The 20,801-nt window shown below is 39.8% G+C and overlaps 1 protein-coding gene across 2 annotated transcripts in view; it reads right to left on the reverse strand.

The window, feature by feature from the left end:
- The window catches only part of ttc3 (tetratricopeptide repeat domain 3), a 129,326-nt gene that overhangs the window by 32,711 nt on the left and 75,814 nt on the right, over positions 1-20,801 (reverse strand). For both annotated transcript variants that reach the window (XM_072585683.1, XM_072585682.1), the window contains exons 23-28: positions 20,438-20,580; positions 19,002-19,313; positions 18,402-18,653; positions 17,415-17,461; positions 14,942-14,998; positions 6,249-6,331 (exon numbers count right to left, since the gene is read on the reverse strand). In XM_072585683.1, coding sequence (XP_072441784.1) covers positions 6,249-6,331; positions 14,942-14,998; positions 17,415-17,461; positions 18,402-18,653; positions 19,002-19,313; positions 20,438-20,580 — 894 coding nt within the window. The remainder of the gene's footprint in view (positions 1-6,248; positions 6,332-14,941; positions 14,999-17,414; positions 17,462-18,401; positions 18,654-19,001; positions 19,314-20,437; positions 20,581-20,801) is intronic.

The following is a 20,801-nucleotide window of genomic DNA, read 5'->3' on the forward strand; positions in this document are numbered from 1 at the left end:
GTATGGTGGCTCAGTAGTTAGCACTGCTGCCTCACAGTGCCAAGAACCCGTGTCAATTCCACCCTCGGGTAACTGTCTGTGCAGAGTTTGCACGTTCTCCCAGTGTCTGCGTGGGTTTCCTCTGGGTGCTCCAGCTTCCTCTCACAATCCAAAGATGTGCAGGATACGTGAATTGGCCATGCTAAATTGTCCCAGTGTTCAGGGATGTATAGGTTAGGTGAATTAGTCAAGGGTAAATGTAGGGGGATGGGTCTGAGTGGGTTACTCTTCAGAGGTTCAGTGTGGACTTGTTGGGCTGAAGGGCCTGTGTCCACACTGTAGGGATTCTATAGTTGAAGACTGTGGGTCTGTGCTTGATGGAGTTTAGAAGAATGAGGAGGGAATCTGATTGAATCTTAAAAGTACTGACAGGCCTGGATAGAATTGACATGGAGAAGACATTCCCAATAGCAGGAGAGACTAGGAGCCATGGGCACAACCTCAGAATGAAGGGATGACCCTTTCGAACTGAGATGAGAAGAAATTCCTTCCACCAGAGGATGGTGAATCTGCAGAACTCATTGCCGCAGAAGGCTGTAGAGGCCAAGTCATTGAGTGTATTTAAGACAGAGATAGATAGGTTATTGATTTTTTTTTAAAATCATTCATCGTTTGGCTGACCAGTATTTATTGCCATCCCTAGATGCCCTTGAGAAAGTGGTGGTGAGCTACTGTCTTGAACTGCTGTAGCTCGACCCACAATGCCCTTAGGGAGGGAATTCCAGGATTTTGATCCAGTGACAATGAAGGAATAGCGATATATTTCCAAGTCAGGAGGTGAGTAACTTAGAGATGAACTTGCAAGTGATGGAGTGCCCACGTATCTGCTGGCTTTTTCCTTTTAGATGAAAGTGGCTGTGGATGTGATGATACTGCTTCTTTAACAAGCTTATGTTGCCCTTGGTTTAATTTCAGGTCATAAAAACATAGGCTCCAAAAAGTTTAAGTTTGAAGGGTTTTGAGGTTCATTTTGATTGGAGCTAACAGATACTGCCTCAGGTAAAAGGCTTCCAAGTTTCAAATAAAAAATGAATGGAATGTGGCCAGTTCTCCCAGCTCAGCTTTTCTCTGTCTGATTTGATGTTTACCTGTCTGGCTATTCACTGAAAGTAGTCAGGCAGTGTTGTGAAGCTGCTGGACCCAAAGAAGCAGATCCATGCTGATCCTCCCACTCTGACCTCTCTCCTGTAAAACCCTGTGTTTGATTTTACCTTTTGCGTCATGGGGTGTTTATGGGGATTGTTGCAAATATTGGGAACAGCATCATTAAGTTGGTAGAATTTGCTGGGTTCTCGGATAAGTTAGGTTATTCTGTATTCTATTTTCTTTTGTTTGTGCTTTATTTGGTAATCTTGTAGATAAATTCTCTGTTTTGTTCAGAGCTAAGTGGTTTGACCAGCTGTATCCCTCCTGGAATATCCACATTACACCTGCTTAAATAAACGAGAAAGGTTAGGGTCTGGCCTACTTTCTTGAAATTATTTGAGGTGCTCTGGCCTGGTCCATAACAGTGTGCTTGGAAAGTGTTGCATAAGAATCTTTGGTGAATTTCTGCAGTGCATCTTGTGGATATGGTGCCAATCAAGCAGGCTTTATCCTCGATGTCGTCAAGCTTCATAAGCATTGCTGCAACTACACCCATCCAGGCAAATCATAGTCATACAGCACAGAAAGATGCCCTTCAGCCCAACCCATTAAAGCCAACCAGTTCTCCTAAACTGAACTAGTCCCATTTGCCTGCATTTGGCCCATACCCCTCTGAACCTTTCTTATCCATAGCCAAATTTCTTTTAAATGTTGTAATTGCACCACCTGTACTACCTCCTCTGGCAGCTCATTCTATACACACACACCACTGTGTGAAAACGTTGCTCCTCAGGCCCTTTTTAAATCTTTCTTCTCTCACCTTAAACCTATGCCCTCTAGTGCTGGACTCCCCTGCCCTGGGAAAAGATCTAAACTATTCACCCTATTTATGCCCCCCATGATTTTATGAGCCTTTGTAAGGTCACCTCTCAGCCTCCTAGGCTGGGAATTCTTTCCCTGGAGGATATCAGCCTCTTTTTATAACTCAAATCTTCTTGTCTCGGTAACATCTTTGTAAATCTATTTTTGCACCCTTCAGAGTTGCAATAACATCCTTTAGCAGGGTGACCAGAATTGTACCCAGTACTCCAAATGTGGCCTTCACAATGTCTTGTACAACCGCAACATAATGCCCCCAACTCCTGTAAACAATGCTCTGATCGATGAAGGCAAGCATGCCAAATGCCATCTTCACTACCCTGTCTACCTGTGACGCTATTTTCAAGGAACTATGTACCTGAACCCCTAGATCTCTCTGTTCAACAACACTCCCCAGGGCTCTACTATTAACTGTGTAAGTCCTAAATTAAACTCCATCTGCCATGCTTCAGCCCACTGGCCTAGTTCATCAAGGTCCCGTTATACCCTTAGATAACTTTCTTCACTGTCTTCTATACCTCCAGTGTCATCTGCAAACTTACTCAGCATATGTCATATATACTCATCCAAATCATTTACAGAAATGACGAACAACAGTGGACCGTGTACCAATTCCTTTTGCACACTGCTGGTCACATGCCTCTAATCTCAGCAATGATCCTCTACCACTACCCTCTGTATCCAATTGGAAAGTTCTCCCTAGATCCCATGTAATCTAACTCTACTTACCAATGTGGAATATTCCATCAAACTCCTGATTTATGGACAGGCTAGAGGAAGTCAGGAGGGGAGTTACTCACCACAGTATTCCTAGCTTCTGACTTGCTGCCATAGCTACTGCATTTATGTGGAGAGTCCATTTGAGTTTCTGGTCATTGTTACCCCCAAGGACGTTGATACTGTTGTCAGTAATTGGGAACATCATTGAATATCAAGGTGCAGTGGTTATATTGTTTGTTATTGTCATTGCTTCGCATTTGTATGGTGTGAATGTTACTTGCCATTTGTGAGCCCAAGTCTATATATTGTTCAGATCGCATTGCATTTGAACATGGACCGCTTCAGTATCTGAGGAGTCAGGACTGGCGCTGAACATGATGCAATCATTGGCGAACATCCCCACTCACCTTATGATAGATGGAAGATCATTGATGAAGCAGCTGAAGATGGTTGGGCCTATGACACCACCCTGAGGAACTCCTACAGAGATGTCCTGGAGCTGAGGTGATTAACCTCCAAAACCCGCAACCATCTTCATGTGTGCCAGATACGATTCCAACCATAACAGTTAGGGGAGATCAAGGATTACAAGGCAGGAGAATGGGGTCGAGAAAATGTCAGGCATGACTGAATGGCAGATCAGACATGATGGACCAAATGGCCTAATTTTGCTCCAATATCTTGTGGAATTAAAGGGAAATAAGGATCTGATGTAATCCAATAAAGGTGGTGCAATAAATAAGGTGTTATTCCAATGGGCTGACAAAGACAAAAAATCATTAAACCATCTTACCATCTTCCTTTTTTCCCCCAATCAAATAATGAAGTTTACTGATCTTAATGCATGGAGCTCAACAAGCTATTTTCAAACAACTTTAAATGTTTAATTTAATTAAAAAGTCAATAATTCATTTGAACTATTTACTGAAATTGGAACACCTCCAATCAGGAACAAATCTGATTCACAGTATATGTTCTTCTTGCTGCAGAAATTATTTCTGAAATACTACAGAATTCCAGAAAATCACAGCATGTGGGAATATTGATAAAACATTCACATACAGTACCGCATCATGAGGGATTTTTGGTACCAAAATACTAATTAAGTTTAATCACAACAAATGATTTATTTACAGCAGTAAAAACAAACTCTTTATAAAAAGACAAACCTACCCTGCCATGTGGTTAGATGTCCAGTAGCATGACAGGGTCTGATTCTCAGACCAGGAAAGATAATGGTTCAGTGACTCAAAATGGTGCCAGGAATGGAGAATTTGAGCTATAGGGAGAAGTTGAATAGGCTGGGGCTGTTTTCCCTGGAGCATTGGAGGCTGAGGGGTGACCTTATAGAGGTTTATAAAATCATGAGGGGCATGATAGGATAAATAGACAAAGCTTTTTTTTCCTGGGGTGGGGAAGTCCAGAGCTAGAGGGCATCGGTTTAGGGTGAGAAGGGAAAGATATAAAAGATACCTAACAGGCATCTTTTTCACACAGAGGGTGGTACGTGTATGGAATGAGCTGCCAGAGCAAGTGGTGGAGGCTAGTACAATTGCAACACTTAAAAGGCATCTGAATGGGTATATGCATAGCAAGGGTTTGGAGGGATATGGGCCAGGTGCAGGCAGGTGGGACTAGATTGGGTTGGGATATCTGGTCAGCATGGACGAGTTGGACTGAAGGGTCTGTTTCCGTGGTCTACATCTCTATGACTCTAGTTGTTGAGAAGTGTGGTGCTGGAAAAACACAGCAGGCGAGGCAACATCCGAGGAGCAGGAGAATCGATGTTTCGGGCATAAGCCCTTCTTCAGGAATGCCCTCACTTTCTCCTAGTTGATCTCTATGACTCTAAGCTGGGACATTTAGCATTTGTTAAGACTGACTCCAGGGCCATCTGGTTAGGGAAAGGCAATCAATTTCTACTATCAATTTCTACCAGGTAAGAAATATGGCTGCCAACTCACTCACAAGGTTCACACATAAATCCCACCCACTTATATCAGGGACTAGAAAGTTCACTAGGAACCTTGGTATGTGAGGAAGGGTGGGTGGGGCAGGAAACAAATCTTGATTGTGCACCATTAAAGTTTAATTACAATGGACACAAAATAGTCAGGCATATTATAAAAAATTTCAGAGAATGATGATGTTAGGAGCAGGTTAACAATTTTATTACAATTTAGCATGCTCACGAAAGTTCACATATTTATCAGAAACGTGTTAGTTAACTTCAGTACTTGAGTTGAAAGTTATTATTTTGGCAGGAAATCAACAAAAGCAATACTTCAGGGAAATAATATAATTTTCATATAAAGTTAACAGAGGATCTATATATTGCTGCAGGGTTCAATAGAATTGTTTGGAGATTCACATATTCCTTCTCAAGTAGTTAAATAACCATTTTCATCATTATTTCTGCCTTATTTGGTTAAAGAAAGCCAAGTAATTCAGGGTATCAAAGAAGTGACAATTCTTTTAAAATTAAAAATTCCTGGAATTTAGCTTCAAGTGAAGCCACAAATATGATATTACTATCAACACCAATGAAAAGCTGCCTAAATAACTGTATATCTATATTGTCAGAAAACAGAACTTCCTTACTGCTTCATTTTATTGGAGTACATCAGACTCATTCATTTCCATTTAATTCCATTTATAAGCTACAGCTTTTTTAAAGCTAAATATTTCTTTACATTTTAATGCTTAGTGTTGATACGTGACACCTGTCTTTAGATAAAGCATGCTTCGGTGATACTCCCTCAAACTTTCAGTAACACCTCAGAGGAGCAATATTCCTCTTAAGCTTATTCTCTTACTTAGTAGTACTGTACATGAATATTGCTTAAAAGAGAGACATGTCACCAAAATCTTCCATCTTGCATTCATCATGACAAAGTCAAGAAATCCAAATTTCAAATGAGAATTATATCAAAAGAGAAAAGGGCGCTGATCAGTTTTGAAAGCCGACTGATTAGCTGATGCATTGCCAAAAAGAATGCAATGGGGCAGAATAGACTCCCCAAGCTCCAGGGTAATGCAAAAAAGGGTCATGGGCTACCTCCCAATTATTGACGGATTGGCCAAAGCTATTGATTCTATCATAGTGACAGAGTATAGACCATACACAACTAGCTTGCAGGTATAAACCCAAAACAAAATTTAATTGCTCGATGTGATTCTGCCAAAGTGAAGGACTTGCTGAACAATCCTAAATATGCTAATAGTCACTCTAACAATCAAATTAAGGCAGTCATTTGAGCTTGAAACATTTAAGTTTTCTACTGTTCTTTGCAAACAAACAGAATTATTTTCAAGCCTTACACCTTTTTCTGAATTCCTGGGAGCTTTGCTTTCTGCTTGGCAGCATTTCGCCAATTAGTTTACTTGCCTGTATTGTATACTGATGTGGCCATTTGAAAATTGGCATTTCTGAAACTATCCAAATTACTGCAAGACAAAGCACTTTGGCAACATATTTTTGTTATTCTTACTTGCAGGTGTGCTGTTTTACTGGGAATACTTACAGGATGCCATCATCGGAGAATATTTCATCATCATCCTCCTCACGGGCTCCAGTTCTGACTGACCCAGACAGAAGGAGAAAAGGCTGAGAAGCAAAATTAAGTGTGAATAAAAACACAAGTTTGGAGTCTGCACAGTTATGAAAAACACAGCAAAAAGAATATTTGTAATCTTGTTTCATTATGGCTTAAGGCTGGGTGGAACAGTTTGGATATTAATCGTTTCCGTAATCCTAAAGAATCTTTGATGGGAATTTTCTCTCATGGAATATTAGGCAGAAAGCATCATAATATCATAAATCTTGTCATGAAAGCAGATCAGTTTGAAAACGTAGAAGATAGGAGCAGGAGAAGGCCATTCAGCCCTTCGAGCCTCCTCCGCCATTTGTCACAATCATGGCTGATCATCCAACTCAATAGCCTCATCCTGCATTCCCCCCATAACCTTGGATCCCATTCACCTCTAGTGCTCTATCTAGCCACTTCTTGAATACATTCAATATCTTGGTATCAACTACTTCCTGTGGTGATGAATTCTACAGGTTCACCATTTTTTGGGTGAAGAAATGTCTCATCTCTGTCTTAAATGTTTACCCTAATTCTCAAACTGTGACCCTTGATTCTGGACACACCCACCAACGGGAACATCCTCCCAGCATCCATGATATTTAGTCCTGTTACAATATTTTAAGTCTGTATGAGATCCCCCTCTCACATACATCTGAACTCCAGCGAAAACAATCTTATCCTAGTTAATCTCTCCTCATGCATCAGTCTCGCCATCCCCAGAATCAGCCTGGTAAACCTTTGCTGCACTCCCTTGTGAGCAATACCATCCTTCCTCAGAAAAGGAGACCAAAACTGCACACAATATTCTAGGTGTGGCCTCACCAAGGCCTGTACATTAGTCCACAAAACAACAGGACTAGCTCAGAACCGCAGCAATCTCCATTTCTCTTTCACCCATTCCCAGCATTTTGATACACAAAAAACATCTTGGTTTGAGTCTTTTCCAAATTATTCCACCGAAAACATTACAACAGCAGTTACTCAATCTCATCTTTAGGTGTTTTTAAGACTCTTGCATTGCTCTTCATCAACACCCCCCTTTCCTGTATACACACTATTTTGAGTTACCCCTGAAAAGACTTAATTTTCTTACAATTGCACTTGCAAAATCTGAATTATCTACCTTTGACCTCCAGTCATCTCAAACTTACTGTAGTATTAAAACCATTATATTCTTGCTCACTCTTACTGTGTTCCAGATTCTGACCCTCAACTTCACTTCCTTAAATCCAAGAGACTGGGACTTAATCAGATGTGACATACAACTGAGCCTGTCCATGAGATCTTACTCCTTTTTTGACCCTCTTTCCAATAAATTACAGGTCATTCAGTTCTCATTTATAACTGACACTATTAACGGTTCAATTTCTTTTTAAGTCCTGCTCCCGCGCCCTCAAATCTATCGCCATCCACTCCTTCACCCTTGCAAACTATCTCCCTTTTCTCTCCAAATCCCTTCAACACATTGTTGCCTCTGAAATCCACGTTCATCTTTTTGGAACTTTATATCTGTATCTCTCTGATCTGGTTTCCATACCACTAATGAAGTAAACTGGCTCTTAACAGAATAACAAATTATATCTTCAGTGATTGAGACAAAAGTAAACTATCCTTTCCTGGCATTCCTGGATGTGTCTGCAGATTATAACATGGATAACTATACCATTCTTTTCCAATGCCATTCAACTGTCATTCAGCCAGGTAAGACTTCACTTGCCTGGTTCTAAATCTTATCTAATCATAGTCAGAGAATTACCTGTTATGTCTCCCTTCCACATTCCAGCACTATTACCTCTGGTACTTCCCAAATATCTATCCGAGTCCCTCTCCATTTCCCATCTACAACTTTCTTCTTGCCAACATCATCTCAAATCAGATTCTACATCATGTTCGATGACCCTACCATTGTTTCCAAAAACTCACACTGCTTATCTGACATCTATCAGCAGAAGGGCTGAAATTAAGTGCAATAAATTTGGAGTTATCTGGACCAAGTGGTGCACTTGGATAAACTGCAGAATTGGGCGGAGAGGTGGCAAATAGAGATCAATGCAGATAAATGTGAGGTGATTCACTTTGGGTAGAATAACAGGAAGGCAGAATACTGGGTCAATGGAAAGATTCTTGGCAGTGTGGATGTGCAGAAGGATCTTGGAGTCCATGTACATACATCCCTGAAAGTTGCCATCCAGGTTGATAGTGCTGTTAAGAAGGCATACGGTGTGCTAAGTTTTATTGGTAGAGAGATTGAGTTCCAGAGCCATAATGTCATGCTGCAACTATACAAAATGCTAGCGTGGCCACACTTGGAATATTGTTTACAATTCTAATCGCTCCATTACAGGAAGGATATGGAAGCATTGGAAAAGGTGCAGAGGAGATTTACCAGAATGTTGCCTGGTCTGGGGGAAAGCTCTTATGAGGAAAGGCTGAGAGACCTGGGTCTGTTCTCATTGGAAAGAAGAAGGCTAAGAGGGGATTTGATAGAGACATACAAGATGATCAGCGGATTAGATACAGTAGATAGTGAAAGTCTTTTTTCTAGGATGATAACGTCAGCTTGTATGAGGGGGCATAACTACAAATTGAGAGGTGACAGATTTAAGACAGATGTCAGAGGAAGGTTCTTTACTCACGAGTGGTAAGGGCGTGGAATGCCCTGCCTGTCAATGTAGTTAACTCAGCCACATTGGGGAGATTAAACAATCCTCAGATAAGCACATGGGTGATGATGGGATAGTGTAGGGGGATGGGTTGAGATTAGTTCACAGGTCGGCGCAACATCGAGGACCGAAAAGCCTGTCTGCACTGTATTGTATTTGTTATATATTCTATAGGTTTAGGGTGAGAGGGGAAAGATATAAAAGAGACCTAATGGGCAACTTTTTCACGCACCGTGTGGTACGTGTATGAAATGAGCTGCCAGAGGAAGTGGTGGAGGCTAGTACAATTGCAACATTTAAAAGGCATCTGGATGGGTATATGAATAGGAAGGGTTTGGATGGATATGGGCCGGGTGCTGGCAGGTGGGACTAGATTGGGTTGGGCAGCATGGAAGAGTTAGACCGAAGCGTCTGTTTCCGTGCTCTACAACTCTATGACTCTATCTGTGTTTTATGTCGTAACTTTGAATTTTATGGTTTTTGCAAGGACTTTAGCATCTGCAGTTCTGTTGTTTACCTGGGAGCAAGTGAGCTCCCATGGATTTCACATGGAATACTGCATTTTGTAATCTGGCAACAGATTAAAAGCTGCTTCTCGCAAGTACCAGAAAATGCCAGTGGATGGAGCATTTCAATTTGAAAGGTGATGACTATCACTGGGCAAAGAGAGGGCAGGAAATAAATACAATATTACTAGAGAAGAAATGCTCGGGAAATTAATGGGGACTAATGACCAATAAATCCTTGAGATCTGGGATATTAAATGAAGTATGTACAGAGACAGTGGATGTATTTGGTAGTAATCTTTCAGGAATCCTTAGATTCTGGTAAAGTCTCAGAGGATTGGAAAACTGCCAGTAATAACACATTTACTTTAAAAAAAGGAGACAAAAAAGGTAATTATATGCCAGCTGCTTAATGCCATTTATTGGGAAAATATTTAAGTCTATGACAAAGGATGTAATAACAGAGCATTTAGAATTTCATAGCATGATCAAACAGAATCAGCATGGCTTCATGAAGGGTAGGTCATGCCTGACAGATTAATAGAATTCTCTGAGGAGCTAACAAGCAGGATAGATGAAGTAGAAACCCTGGATATAATAAATTTGGATATTCAGAAGGCTTTTAATAATGTATCACACATTAGGCGAATTAATAACAGTCCATAGTGTTAGAGGTAATACATTAGCATGGATAGAGGATTGGCTGAATAAGAGAAAACAGAGTTAGTAAAAGAGGGACATTTCAGAACTGCAATTAGTGGAGTGCCACAGTAATCAATGTTGGGCCTACAGTTATTTTCTATATATATATATTAATGATTTGGAACTGAAAAGTGAAGGTACTATCATGAAGTATGTGGCTAAAGCAAAAATAGACGGTACAGCAAGTGATGAGGGGAAGTGTGTCTCCTTCAACGCCAGAAGTATCCAGAATAAGGTAGGTGAGCTTGCAGCATGGATAGATACCTGGGACTTTGATGTGGTGGCTATTTCAGAGACATAGATAGAGTAGCGTCAGGAATGGATGCTGGAGGTTCCAGGGTTTAGGTCTTTCATTAAGAACAGGTAAGGCGGTAAGAGAAGGGGAAGTGTGGCCGTGTTAGTCAAAGACAGTATAACGATGGCTGAAATAATTTTTGATGAGGACTCATCTACTGAGATGGTATGGGCTGAGGTTAGAAACAGAAGAGAGGTCACACTGTGTGGCGGTTTTTTTTAAGAGGCCTCTGCAGAGTTCCAGGGATATGGAAAAAAGGATTGGCAAAACGATTCTGGGTAGAAGTGAAAGGAACAGGGTGGTCATTATGGGGGGGACTTTAACTTCCCCAACATTGACTGGAAATGCTGTAACTCTGCTATGTCAGATGGATCAGTTTTTGTTCAATATGGGCAGGAAGGTTTCCTGACACAGTATGTTGAAGAGCCGACAAGCGGGGAGGCCACACTGGATCTAGTGCTTGGTAATGAACCAGGCCAAGTGTTTGATTTAGTGGTAGGTGAGCACTTTGGAGAGAGTGACCATAATTTGGTTATGTTTGGTTTATCGATGGAAAAGGATAGGTACATGCCACAGGGCAAGAGCTATAGATGGGGGAAGGGCAATAATAATGCAATTAGGCAAGATTTAGGATGCATAGAATAGGGTAGCAAAATACAGGGGATGGAGACATTCGAAACGTGGAGCTGGTTTAAGGAGCAGATATTGCATGTCCTTGATAGGTATGTCCCTGTCAGGCAGGGAAGAAGTGATAAGGTAAGCGAACCGTGGTTTACCAAAGAAAATGCATCCCTTGTTAAGCGGAAGAAGGAAGCGTACGTGACATTGAGACGAGATAGTTCAGATGAGGCGATGGAAAGGTACAGATTAACTAGGAAGGATTTAGAGAGAGAGTTAAGAGGAGCAAGGAGAGGACATGAGCAGTGTTTAGCAGGTAGAATAAAGGAGAACCCTAAAGCTTTCTGTGAGGAATAAAAGGATAACTAGGATAGGAATAGGGCCTGTCAAATACAGAAATGGAAAGTTGTGTGTGGACCTTGAGGTGCTAAATGAATATTTCTCATCTGTTTTCAATCAGGAAAAGGAGAATATTGTTGAGGAGAAGAATGTGATATGGGACATTAGATTAGAAAGGATTGACATTAGTAAGGAGGAGGCGTTATCGATTCTAGAAGGAGTGAAAGTAGACAAGTCCCCTGGGCTGGATGGGATTTATCAGAGGATTCTCTGGGAAGCTAGAGAGGAGTTGTTGGAGCTTTCGGTCTTGATCTTTGAGTCATCATTGTCTACAGAGTTAGTACCACAGAACTGGAGGATTGTAAGTGTTGTGCCCTTGTTCAAAAAGGGCAGTAGAGATGACTCAGGTAATTATAGACCAGTGAGCCTTACATCCATTGTCAGAAAAATTTTGGAAAGGATTATAAGAGATAGAATTTATAATCAACCAGCAAGCAACAATTTGATTGCAGATAGTCAACATGGTTTTGTCAAGGACAGGTCATGTCTCACAAACCTCATTGAGGTTTTTGAGAAGGTGACCAAGCATGTGGATGAGGATAGGGCAGTTGACGAGGTGTACATGGACTTCAGTAAAGCCTTTGATAAGGTTCCACATGGTAGGCTGTTGGACAAAATGCAGAGACATGGGATTGAGGGTGATTTAGCAGTTTGGATTAGAAACTGGCATTTTGTAGTAAGGCAGCGAGTGGTGGTTGATGGAAAATATTCAGCCTAGAGTCTGGATATTAGTGATGTGCCACAAGGATCTGCTTTGAGATCACTGCTATTTATCAGTTTTATAAATGATTGGACACAGGCATAGGTGGATGGGTTAGTCAGCTTGCAGATGACACTGAAGTCGGTGGAGTAGTGGACAGTGTGGAAGAATGTTGCAGGGGGATTTAGATAAACTGCAGAATTTGGCTGAGAGGTGGCAAATGGAGTTCAATGCAGATAAATGAGAGGTGATTCACTTTGGGAAGAATAACAGGAAAGCAGAATACTGGGTCAATGGAAAGATTCTTGGTAGTGTGGATGTGCAGAGGGATCTTGGAGCCCATGTATATAGATCCCTGAAAGTTGCCATCCAGACTGATAATGCCGTTTAGAAGGCATATGGTGATTTCGGTTTTATTGGTAGAGGGATTGAGTTCCAGAGCCGTAATGTCATGCTGCAACTATACAAGAACACTAGCGTGGCCGCACTTGGTATATTGTGTACAGTTCTGGTCGCCCCATTAAAGGAAGGATGTGGAAGCATTGGAAAAGGTGCAGATGAGATTTACCATGATGTTGCCTGGTCTGGAGGGAAGTTCTTATGAGGGAAGACAGAGAGACTTGGGTCTGTTCTCATTCGAAAGAAGGCGGCTAAGAGGAGATTTGATAGAGACATGTAAGATGATCAGAGGATCAGGTAAATAGCAAAAATCTTTTTTCTAGAATGATGACGCCAGCTTATATGATGGGGCAAAGCTACAAATTAAGGAGTGATAGATTTAAGACAGATGTCAGAGGCAGGTTCTTTACTCAGACAGTGGTAAGGGTGTGGAATGCCCTGCCTATCAATGTAGTTAACTCAGCCACATTAGGGAGATTTAAACAATCCTTGGATAAGCATATGGATGATGATGGGATAGTGTAGGGGGATGGGCTTAGATTAGTTCACAGATCAGCGCAACATTGAGGGCCAAAGGGCCAGTTCTGCGCTGTACTGTTCTTTATTCTATGAGGATGACAAAATGTCTGCAGAACGATATAGACAGATTGAATAAACACTAGCAAATGGAAAATGAAAGTTTATGCACTTGCCAGGGAATATAGAGGAGTGGAATATTATTTAAACAGAGAAAAATATCAGTAAGCTATAGAACAGGTTGGATTTGGGAGCCCTCATCTAGAAATCACAGAAGCTCGCATCCATGTTCAGCAAGCAATAGGGAAGGCAAATGGAACGTTGGCCATTATTGCAAAGGGAATGGAGTAGGAAGGTTTTGTTACAACTATACAACGCACCACTCAGACCACAATGGAATTCCAATATCAGTTTTGGCCCCTTATCCAAAGGAAAGAAATACTGACATTAAAGCCCAGAGAAGACTCACAAGGCTGACAGCAGGAATGGAGGACTGTCTTATGACGAGATGTAGAGCAGGGTGGTCCTTTACTTACTGTTATTTAGAAGAATGAGAGGCAACCTTATTGAAACATACAAGATTCTTAGGGTTCTTGACAGGGTAGATGCAAAAAGGTTGTTTCCTTTGTGCCAGACGGCATAATCCTACAGTAAGGAGTGACACATTTGAGACAGAGATGAGAAGGAATTTCTTTTCTCAGAGGGTAGTGAATCTGTGGAACTCTTTATTGCAGAGGGCTGTCGACGCTGGGTTGTTAAGTACATTCAAAGCTGAGATAGATTATGAATCAGTGAGAGAATCAAGGGTTATTGGAAAAAGGCAGATAGCAGAGATTAGGATCATCAGATTAGCCATCAAAACTGGCAGAGCAAATTTGATGGTTTGAATGGCTTACATCTGCTCCGATGTCTTATAAAAGATGTCCTCATAATTAACAAAGAGCAAATTGTGTTAAGGTGCAGAACTGTGATGGCTCAGTGGTGTAGTAGTCAATATTTACCCAGCCATACATAACTAGAAAGATATTAATCCAAACAGTTGTCGGAATCCCACAAATATTTTCAGTACTATAGAAGAGGGGTTTAAAGTCAGTGATGCCATATATATTGGGCACCCATTACTCCTGCTGGAAAAGTTCATTCATGTGGTTTGATGTCAATGCTCTCAATAATAAACAGCTGTGAATGTTCAAACATAGAAATGTAAAGAGAGGATTCTTGTGGTGCAGTGACATTACCCCTCCCTTTGAACCAGGAGGCTCCGGTTCAAGTCCCACCTGCTCCAGAAGTGTGTAATAATGTCATTGAATCGGTTGATTGGAAAATATCTAAAAATAAGAATGAGGTGCCAAAGGGATGTCAGTGCTCTCAACAGCACGAGCTAAAGTCTTCAAGACATCAGCATCCAGAATGGAATTTTTAATATATAAAAACATGTCTACATGCAGGATATTATTACAGTCTTGAAACAATAAGATAGTCCAAATTATGGGAAATTACTAAACTACAGTGGGAACTATATCATTGCAAAGCATGAATGCATAGGTATGGTAGTTCTTCACATGTTAAGAGAAAAATCAGAGACACAACCAGAGTGTGGTTCTAGTCTTCACTCAGTTGCTTCCTAGTAGACAGTTTCAGAATAAAACTGTGCAAGCATCAGGCCAGAATAACTGCCGATTTCCACAAGTCAGAATAATAGTGATAACACAATAAAATGCAGGGGCCACTTCTCAAAAGCAAAGATGAAAGACTCAACAAAAATCACATGATGCTATTAACAAACCAGTGAAAGTTAGACAATAATTGATTATCAAAATACACCTAACCTTGGAATCCTTTGGTTTCTTTTTTCTGTTTCTAATTTTACTCCTAAGGCCAATATTCTGCACAAAAATCAGAACAATTAACAATCAGTACATACAATGAATCAGGTAATGGTCATTTCCGACCATTACATACATTTCCATTACACTTTACTGTATTTTATTTCTGGTTCAAGCAAAATTTTTTACATTTACGTATAACATAACTTCTTTAATAAGGGGTTAAAATATTACCGAACTCTCAATGTTTTCTGTATGTTTTTGATTTAAAATTCAACTATTCCTCAGTTAGATGTTGGAATTGCAATTGTGTAATAAAACCTCAAGAAAGGAGAGAACTGCATGGACTTATAATTATCACTGAAGACTCACTTGATTGTGCTTGAATTTGAAATTTCAGTAAGATAGTAAGGAAAATGCAGCCACGAAAAATCTAACTGCATGTGTGGCACTAATTAATGTACTGCAGATAATTTGTTCTTATTTTCACATTTTGTCTGAAGGTGCTGACTAAGGCTCTCTTTTTTTAACATGCATGATTGAGTGATGCCTTGCAATTCATTTTTGACTGGAATGTTGCTGTATCACCTTGTTCCTTATCAATTAGATGGTTCGGATGACTGGAGGACATAGGAAATGTCCATTTTCCTTCTGTTCTTTTTTTTCTTTATTCTTTCATGGGATGTGGACCTCATTGGCCAGGCCAGCACTTTGAACTGACTGGCTCTCTCGGCCATTTCAGTGGGCACTTAAGAGTCAACATTGTTGTGGGTCTGGAGTCACATGCAAGTCAGGGTAGATAATGACATTAGTGAACCATCTTACCATGTTTGACAATGGTTACCTGGTCATTATTAGAGCAGTTAGAGTTTACTGAATTCAAATTTTACCACCAGTCAGTAGGATTTGAACTCATGTCTCCGGAACAGTAGCGTGGGGCTCTGGATTATTAATCCAGCGACATTACCACTCACCACTGCTTTCCCATTGGGGATCTGCTCTTAGTGGATGCATTATAATGTAGGTTATAGCCATGGAATGAATGGGAAATGTTTAGCCTCTCTTGCTGCATGTGAAAGAATCCGTAAATGTCATCCTATCATTTTATTTCATGACTTTGTTTTCCAATGGTATTTTAGAAGAAGAGAAGGGGATATTGAAAAAAATCATTGCAGTTCATCTTGTTGGTATGTACAGCAAATATCTAATTTCTTGCAATGAAGCTTTTCTCCAGTATTAATTTACTTTGCTGATACACTGTCTCTGTTGGTAATCCATACTAAACGTTCCACTTTCAGTTTGCAAGGTTATTAAATCTAAATTGCCTCCTCATCCTCCCTCTGAGCTGAAACCCCAGAAACCCTGAATCATCAATGGTTATGTTGTGTTTATTGATATCTATTTCATCCATATCCTTTCGGACATAATGAGTGTCACTCCTATCTCAGTGATATTTCTCATCTTTGTTTCAGAAAGTCACGAGCTCACAACCAAAACTGAGCCACTTGTACTGAATGACATCTCCGTGCACTATTTGAGGGAATGATGCATTATTCCAATGTGGCTGACACCTTACAATTCACAGTCCATTGAACTGCTTTGCTAGATGGAAACAATCCCATGTAAAATTTGAAGGGGAGCGGGGATTTCGTCCAGTTTCCTGGTCAATATATATTCCCAGGCTGACACTAAAGAAAAAATCTCTGGTTATTATTTTATTGCTACTTATGCGCTTTTTTAGATTAGAGATTAGATTACTTACAGTGTGGAAACAGGCCCTTCGGCCCAACAAGTCCACACCGCCCCGCCGAAGCGTAACCCACCCATACCCTACATCTACCCCTTACCTAACACTACGGGCAATTTAGCATGGCCAATTCACCTGACCTGCACATCTTTGGACTGTGGGAGGAAACCGGAGCACCCGGAGGAAACCCACGCAGACACGGGGAGAACGTGCAAACTCCACACAGTCGCCTGAGGTGGGAATTGAACCCGGGTCTCAGGCGCTGTGAGGCAGCAGTGCTAACCACTGTACCACCGTGGTATGCGAAAAAAAAAATTGGTCAATGCCTTAACAGCATTGAGTATGCTTTACATGTACTTAATTGGTTGTGAAGCACCTTGGAAAGTTTTGAAGTCATGATATAAAAATGCAGCTTTCATACAAAGGATTATACAATGTCTTCTCGATTCAGTGTAAACATTCCAGTTTAGTGAAGCCACACCTTTCAACTTGGATGTATACATTTTTAGTCCAGCTATCTTTCTTGCACTATTTCCTAAAAACAGTTGACCATAAGTGTACACATCATTCCACATTGGGGTAAACCACAATATTTGGTGGTCAGTAGTGCTCAGGAGTAATAGGCTATAGTGATCTGGGAAGCAAATATTATTCAAATGATAAATTTCATTTTTTACATGGAAATCAATCATAAATTAAATGTTTGTGCAGAATGGAACTACAACTTACAGATAATTCTTCATTCTCCTGTTTCTTTAGTACAGTATAAGGAGCATCTATAGAAGGAAGAAAAGTAATTGATCTGGAATTAATCAAGTGAAGTGATACCATGATTGGAACCAAACATAAAATTTTGTCCAGCAACTATGTAGAAAATACAGAACTTATACAATTTACAAAGCAACATACATGTTGGTTAAAAGTTTTATGTATCACACAATTTCATAAAAGAAAACTTCACTTCTTTGTCTCCAAATTATAAAAACAACAGAAGAATTTTTGCTATTATCTATTTTGTTCACAAATGGTCAGATTCTGGACGTAGATAAGCCAGTAGAACATGAATTAGATTTGTTGTATCTTTGAAAAGGAAACTGCTTTTTTTTTTGAAAGTATGGCAATTCAATTAAATCTCAAATCCTGAAATCAGCAATTGGCATATTAAATGCTGTAGGCTTGAGGAACGTGAATTGCTTGTTCCTGCTCCGCGCACTTATGTTCTAAGAGCTGATGTGTAAAACAACTTCATCATGAATAGTTCCACATAGAAAGGAAACTGCTACATGAGAATGGATTCTGATCCAAAAGTTAAAGGACAGAATACAAGGCTTCTTCAGTTCTGAAGATGTCACATCAGACTGAAAATGTTAACTATTACTCTCTACAAATGATGCCAGACCTGCTGGGTTTCTCCAGCATTTACTATGTTTGTTTTACATTTTCAGTATCTACTTTAGCCACTTCCAATCTTGCAAATGTCACAACTCCTTTAGCAGAGAGGTGTTGGGAAGGAATCAAAAATACTGTATGTCACTGCCTTCAAATGTTCAACTTAAAAATGTATCACAAAAACTAATTTCTGAAATAGCAATTTTTACATATAATCTTCAATTATCATCTACAGATTAAAAATGGAATTTTATGAAGAATTTGAAAAGTCATTAGTAAGTAGCTTTGATAGCTGCTTAAACACATACTCGTTACTTAAATACATACCCATTGTATTAAAATATTCATCTAACGGAACGTGTAGGGATGGAAATTGTTCTCTTTTTTCCTCCAACATCCATATAAAACTGCGGGTTTTTGTAGGTGATTCCTGTTTCAACTGCTCTACAATTTCTTTAGTGCTATCAGAGAATGGGAGATCAATCTTCGATGCATCCAACAACTCTAGTAGAGAGTTCAAGTCCAACTGCTCTATGCAGTTTGAGTAACGACTCAGAAACAGCTCAGCTGCTTCACTGCCTGGAAACAATTAAATCAATACTTCAAAATCAACATGATAAAGTATAGAAGTTATTCTTTATATATTAAACACTCTTACCTTTCTTAAATTACAGAAAAAGTTCTGCTTAAAACAAATAATTCTAAACAATGACACAGGAACTATTACCTAAGCACATTGATTGAAAACATCACATCAAATTGAATACAAATTCACTTTTATGCAGCTTTAGCATTCAGTACATTTTTCTCACATGTACAGTTCCTTCTTATTTCACCATTATTCTTAAATTAATTCATCAGGCACTTTTCTGTTTCATACAACATTGCATCATAGCTTGTGTGCATATTTGGATGCACTGTCATTACCTGCATCATTTAACCAATTGATCCAATCTAACAGCTTGTTGTCAACCTCTTGGCACTTGCTCAGTGTGTAGAGGAATTCCCTGGTTTTTATTCTGTTATTCTTTTGTACAATGAGGTCAAGAAGTTGGCCCATAATCTGGCATGATTTGGAGGAACCTGCACAAAGTATGTCATAATCCTGTTCACTTAGAACATGAAATGAAAGCAATTCTTGAAGTAGATTTGAAACATTCTGCACCCCAGCTTTTAACTGTTCCTTGTTCTCAGTTATCAGCTGCAACATTCGATCGCCTAGAGGATTCCATGAATGACCTGTGTATATACAGACATCACATTATAAAATGAAAATTCAATATGCACTTGAAAGCTTCCTTAAAAGTCCTCTATGAACTATTGTGAATGACAGTACAGCAAAAGCAGATAATACCAAAGCACTGAAATACATTTTTTGCATAATTGTTCACCAATCACATTCAACCATAATTAATGTGATACAAGCAACTGAAAGCAACATCCCTTTAGGTAAAGTCACCATAGCCCCAGGGGACCATAGGGCTGCTCTCTCATTACAGACAATAGGTGGTGTGTCACCATGACCCAGGCGATGGGAGAGTTTGAGGAGGAGGGACCTTCATGGTAATCTCAGCCTGTGCAGGGATTGAACCTACTCTGTATCGCAAACCAGCTGTCCATTCAGTTAGCTCAGCTGGTTCAATTCCCACACCAGCATGAAGGACTCTGCTTCCTAACCTCTCCCCTCGCATGAGACATGGTGACCCTCAGGTTAAACCACTACCTGTCTCTTCTCTCTCTCTCCCTCTCTCTAATGAGAAAGCTGCAATATGGTCTGGTAAGACCAAGGCGACTTCACCTCTACATTCCTTTCCCAACAGTACGGATGTATAAGCAAGTCAAATGGTTTAAATTCTCCTTGCCTGACTCCCTTCTTCAGTTTAGGCCAGCAGTAGTCAAATGAATGATTGAGCAAATTCAAGGCTGAAAGGTTGCCCCCTGTTCCTCTGCTCATCAAGCTTAACCAAATTGAATTGTCAAATCCTATTTGACCCTTATGGGGTAAATTTGAAAAACAAAAGCAAAATCGACATCATTGTGGCTATGGACTAATAAGTTCATTAGTAATTGAGCCTGTCAAAAAAATCTATTTATAAGTTTCTAAAACTAAATAATGTTACAGCACAAAGCGGCCATTTGGCCCATTAAGTGTGTGCTTTACATCCAAAGCAACTAAACAAATTCCATTCACCTTCCATTCCTTAGATACTTTATTATTCCTTTACAAACATCTAAACAAAAAGTTCTACAATGTAACTAATCAAAATAAAAAATATTTTTCTAACATCTCTCTTCATTTCTCTTTCAATGATCTTATACTTATGTCTTGAATCATCATAACGAATTAACATTTTTCTTTTTACCTGTTTTAGAATTGGTTTCATCGTTTTTGCTATTTTTTTCAGTCTTTTCTTTTATCTGTTTTTCAGCGTTGTACCTTGAAGCTTCTTTTTTCAACTGTTTTCGGGATTGTTTACGATCTTCTTTAATTTTCAATTTCAATGCACTACAAAAAATATTAATCGGCTCAGTAGCAAATATATATTATTTGAACAATTGCTACTTGGAGATGACCACAGCAACTGAGAAACAGGTCAGAAATGATGACTGAAAGAGCAACAATGAATACAAGTGTAATCACCTTAAGGGGAAGAGAGACATTGTGTACGTCAATAATGACAAACACTGTGGCTGTGTTGGAGAGGTTACCTTCTTAAGGAGAAACAG

Source organism: Chiloscyllium punctatum, chromosome 15, assembly GCF_047496795.1.
Source record: "Chiloscyllium punctatum isolate Juve2018m chromosome 15, sChiPun1.3, whole genome shotgun sequence".
In the NCBI taxonomy this organism is placed as follows: Eukaryota; Metazoa; Chordata; class Chondrichthyes; order Orectolobiformes; family Hemiscylliidae; genus Chiloscyllium; species Chiloscyllium punctatum.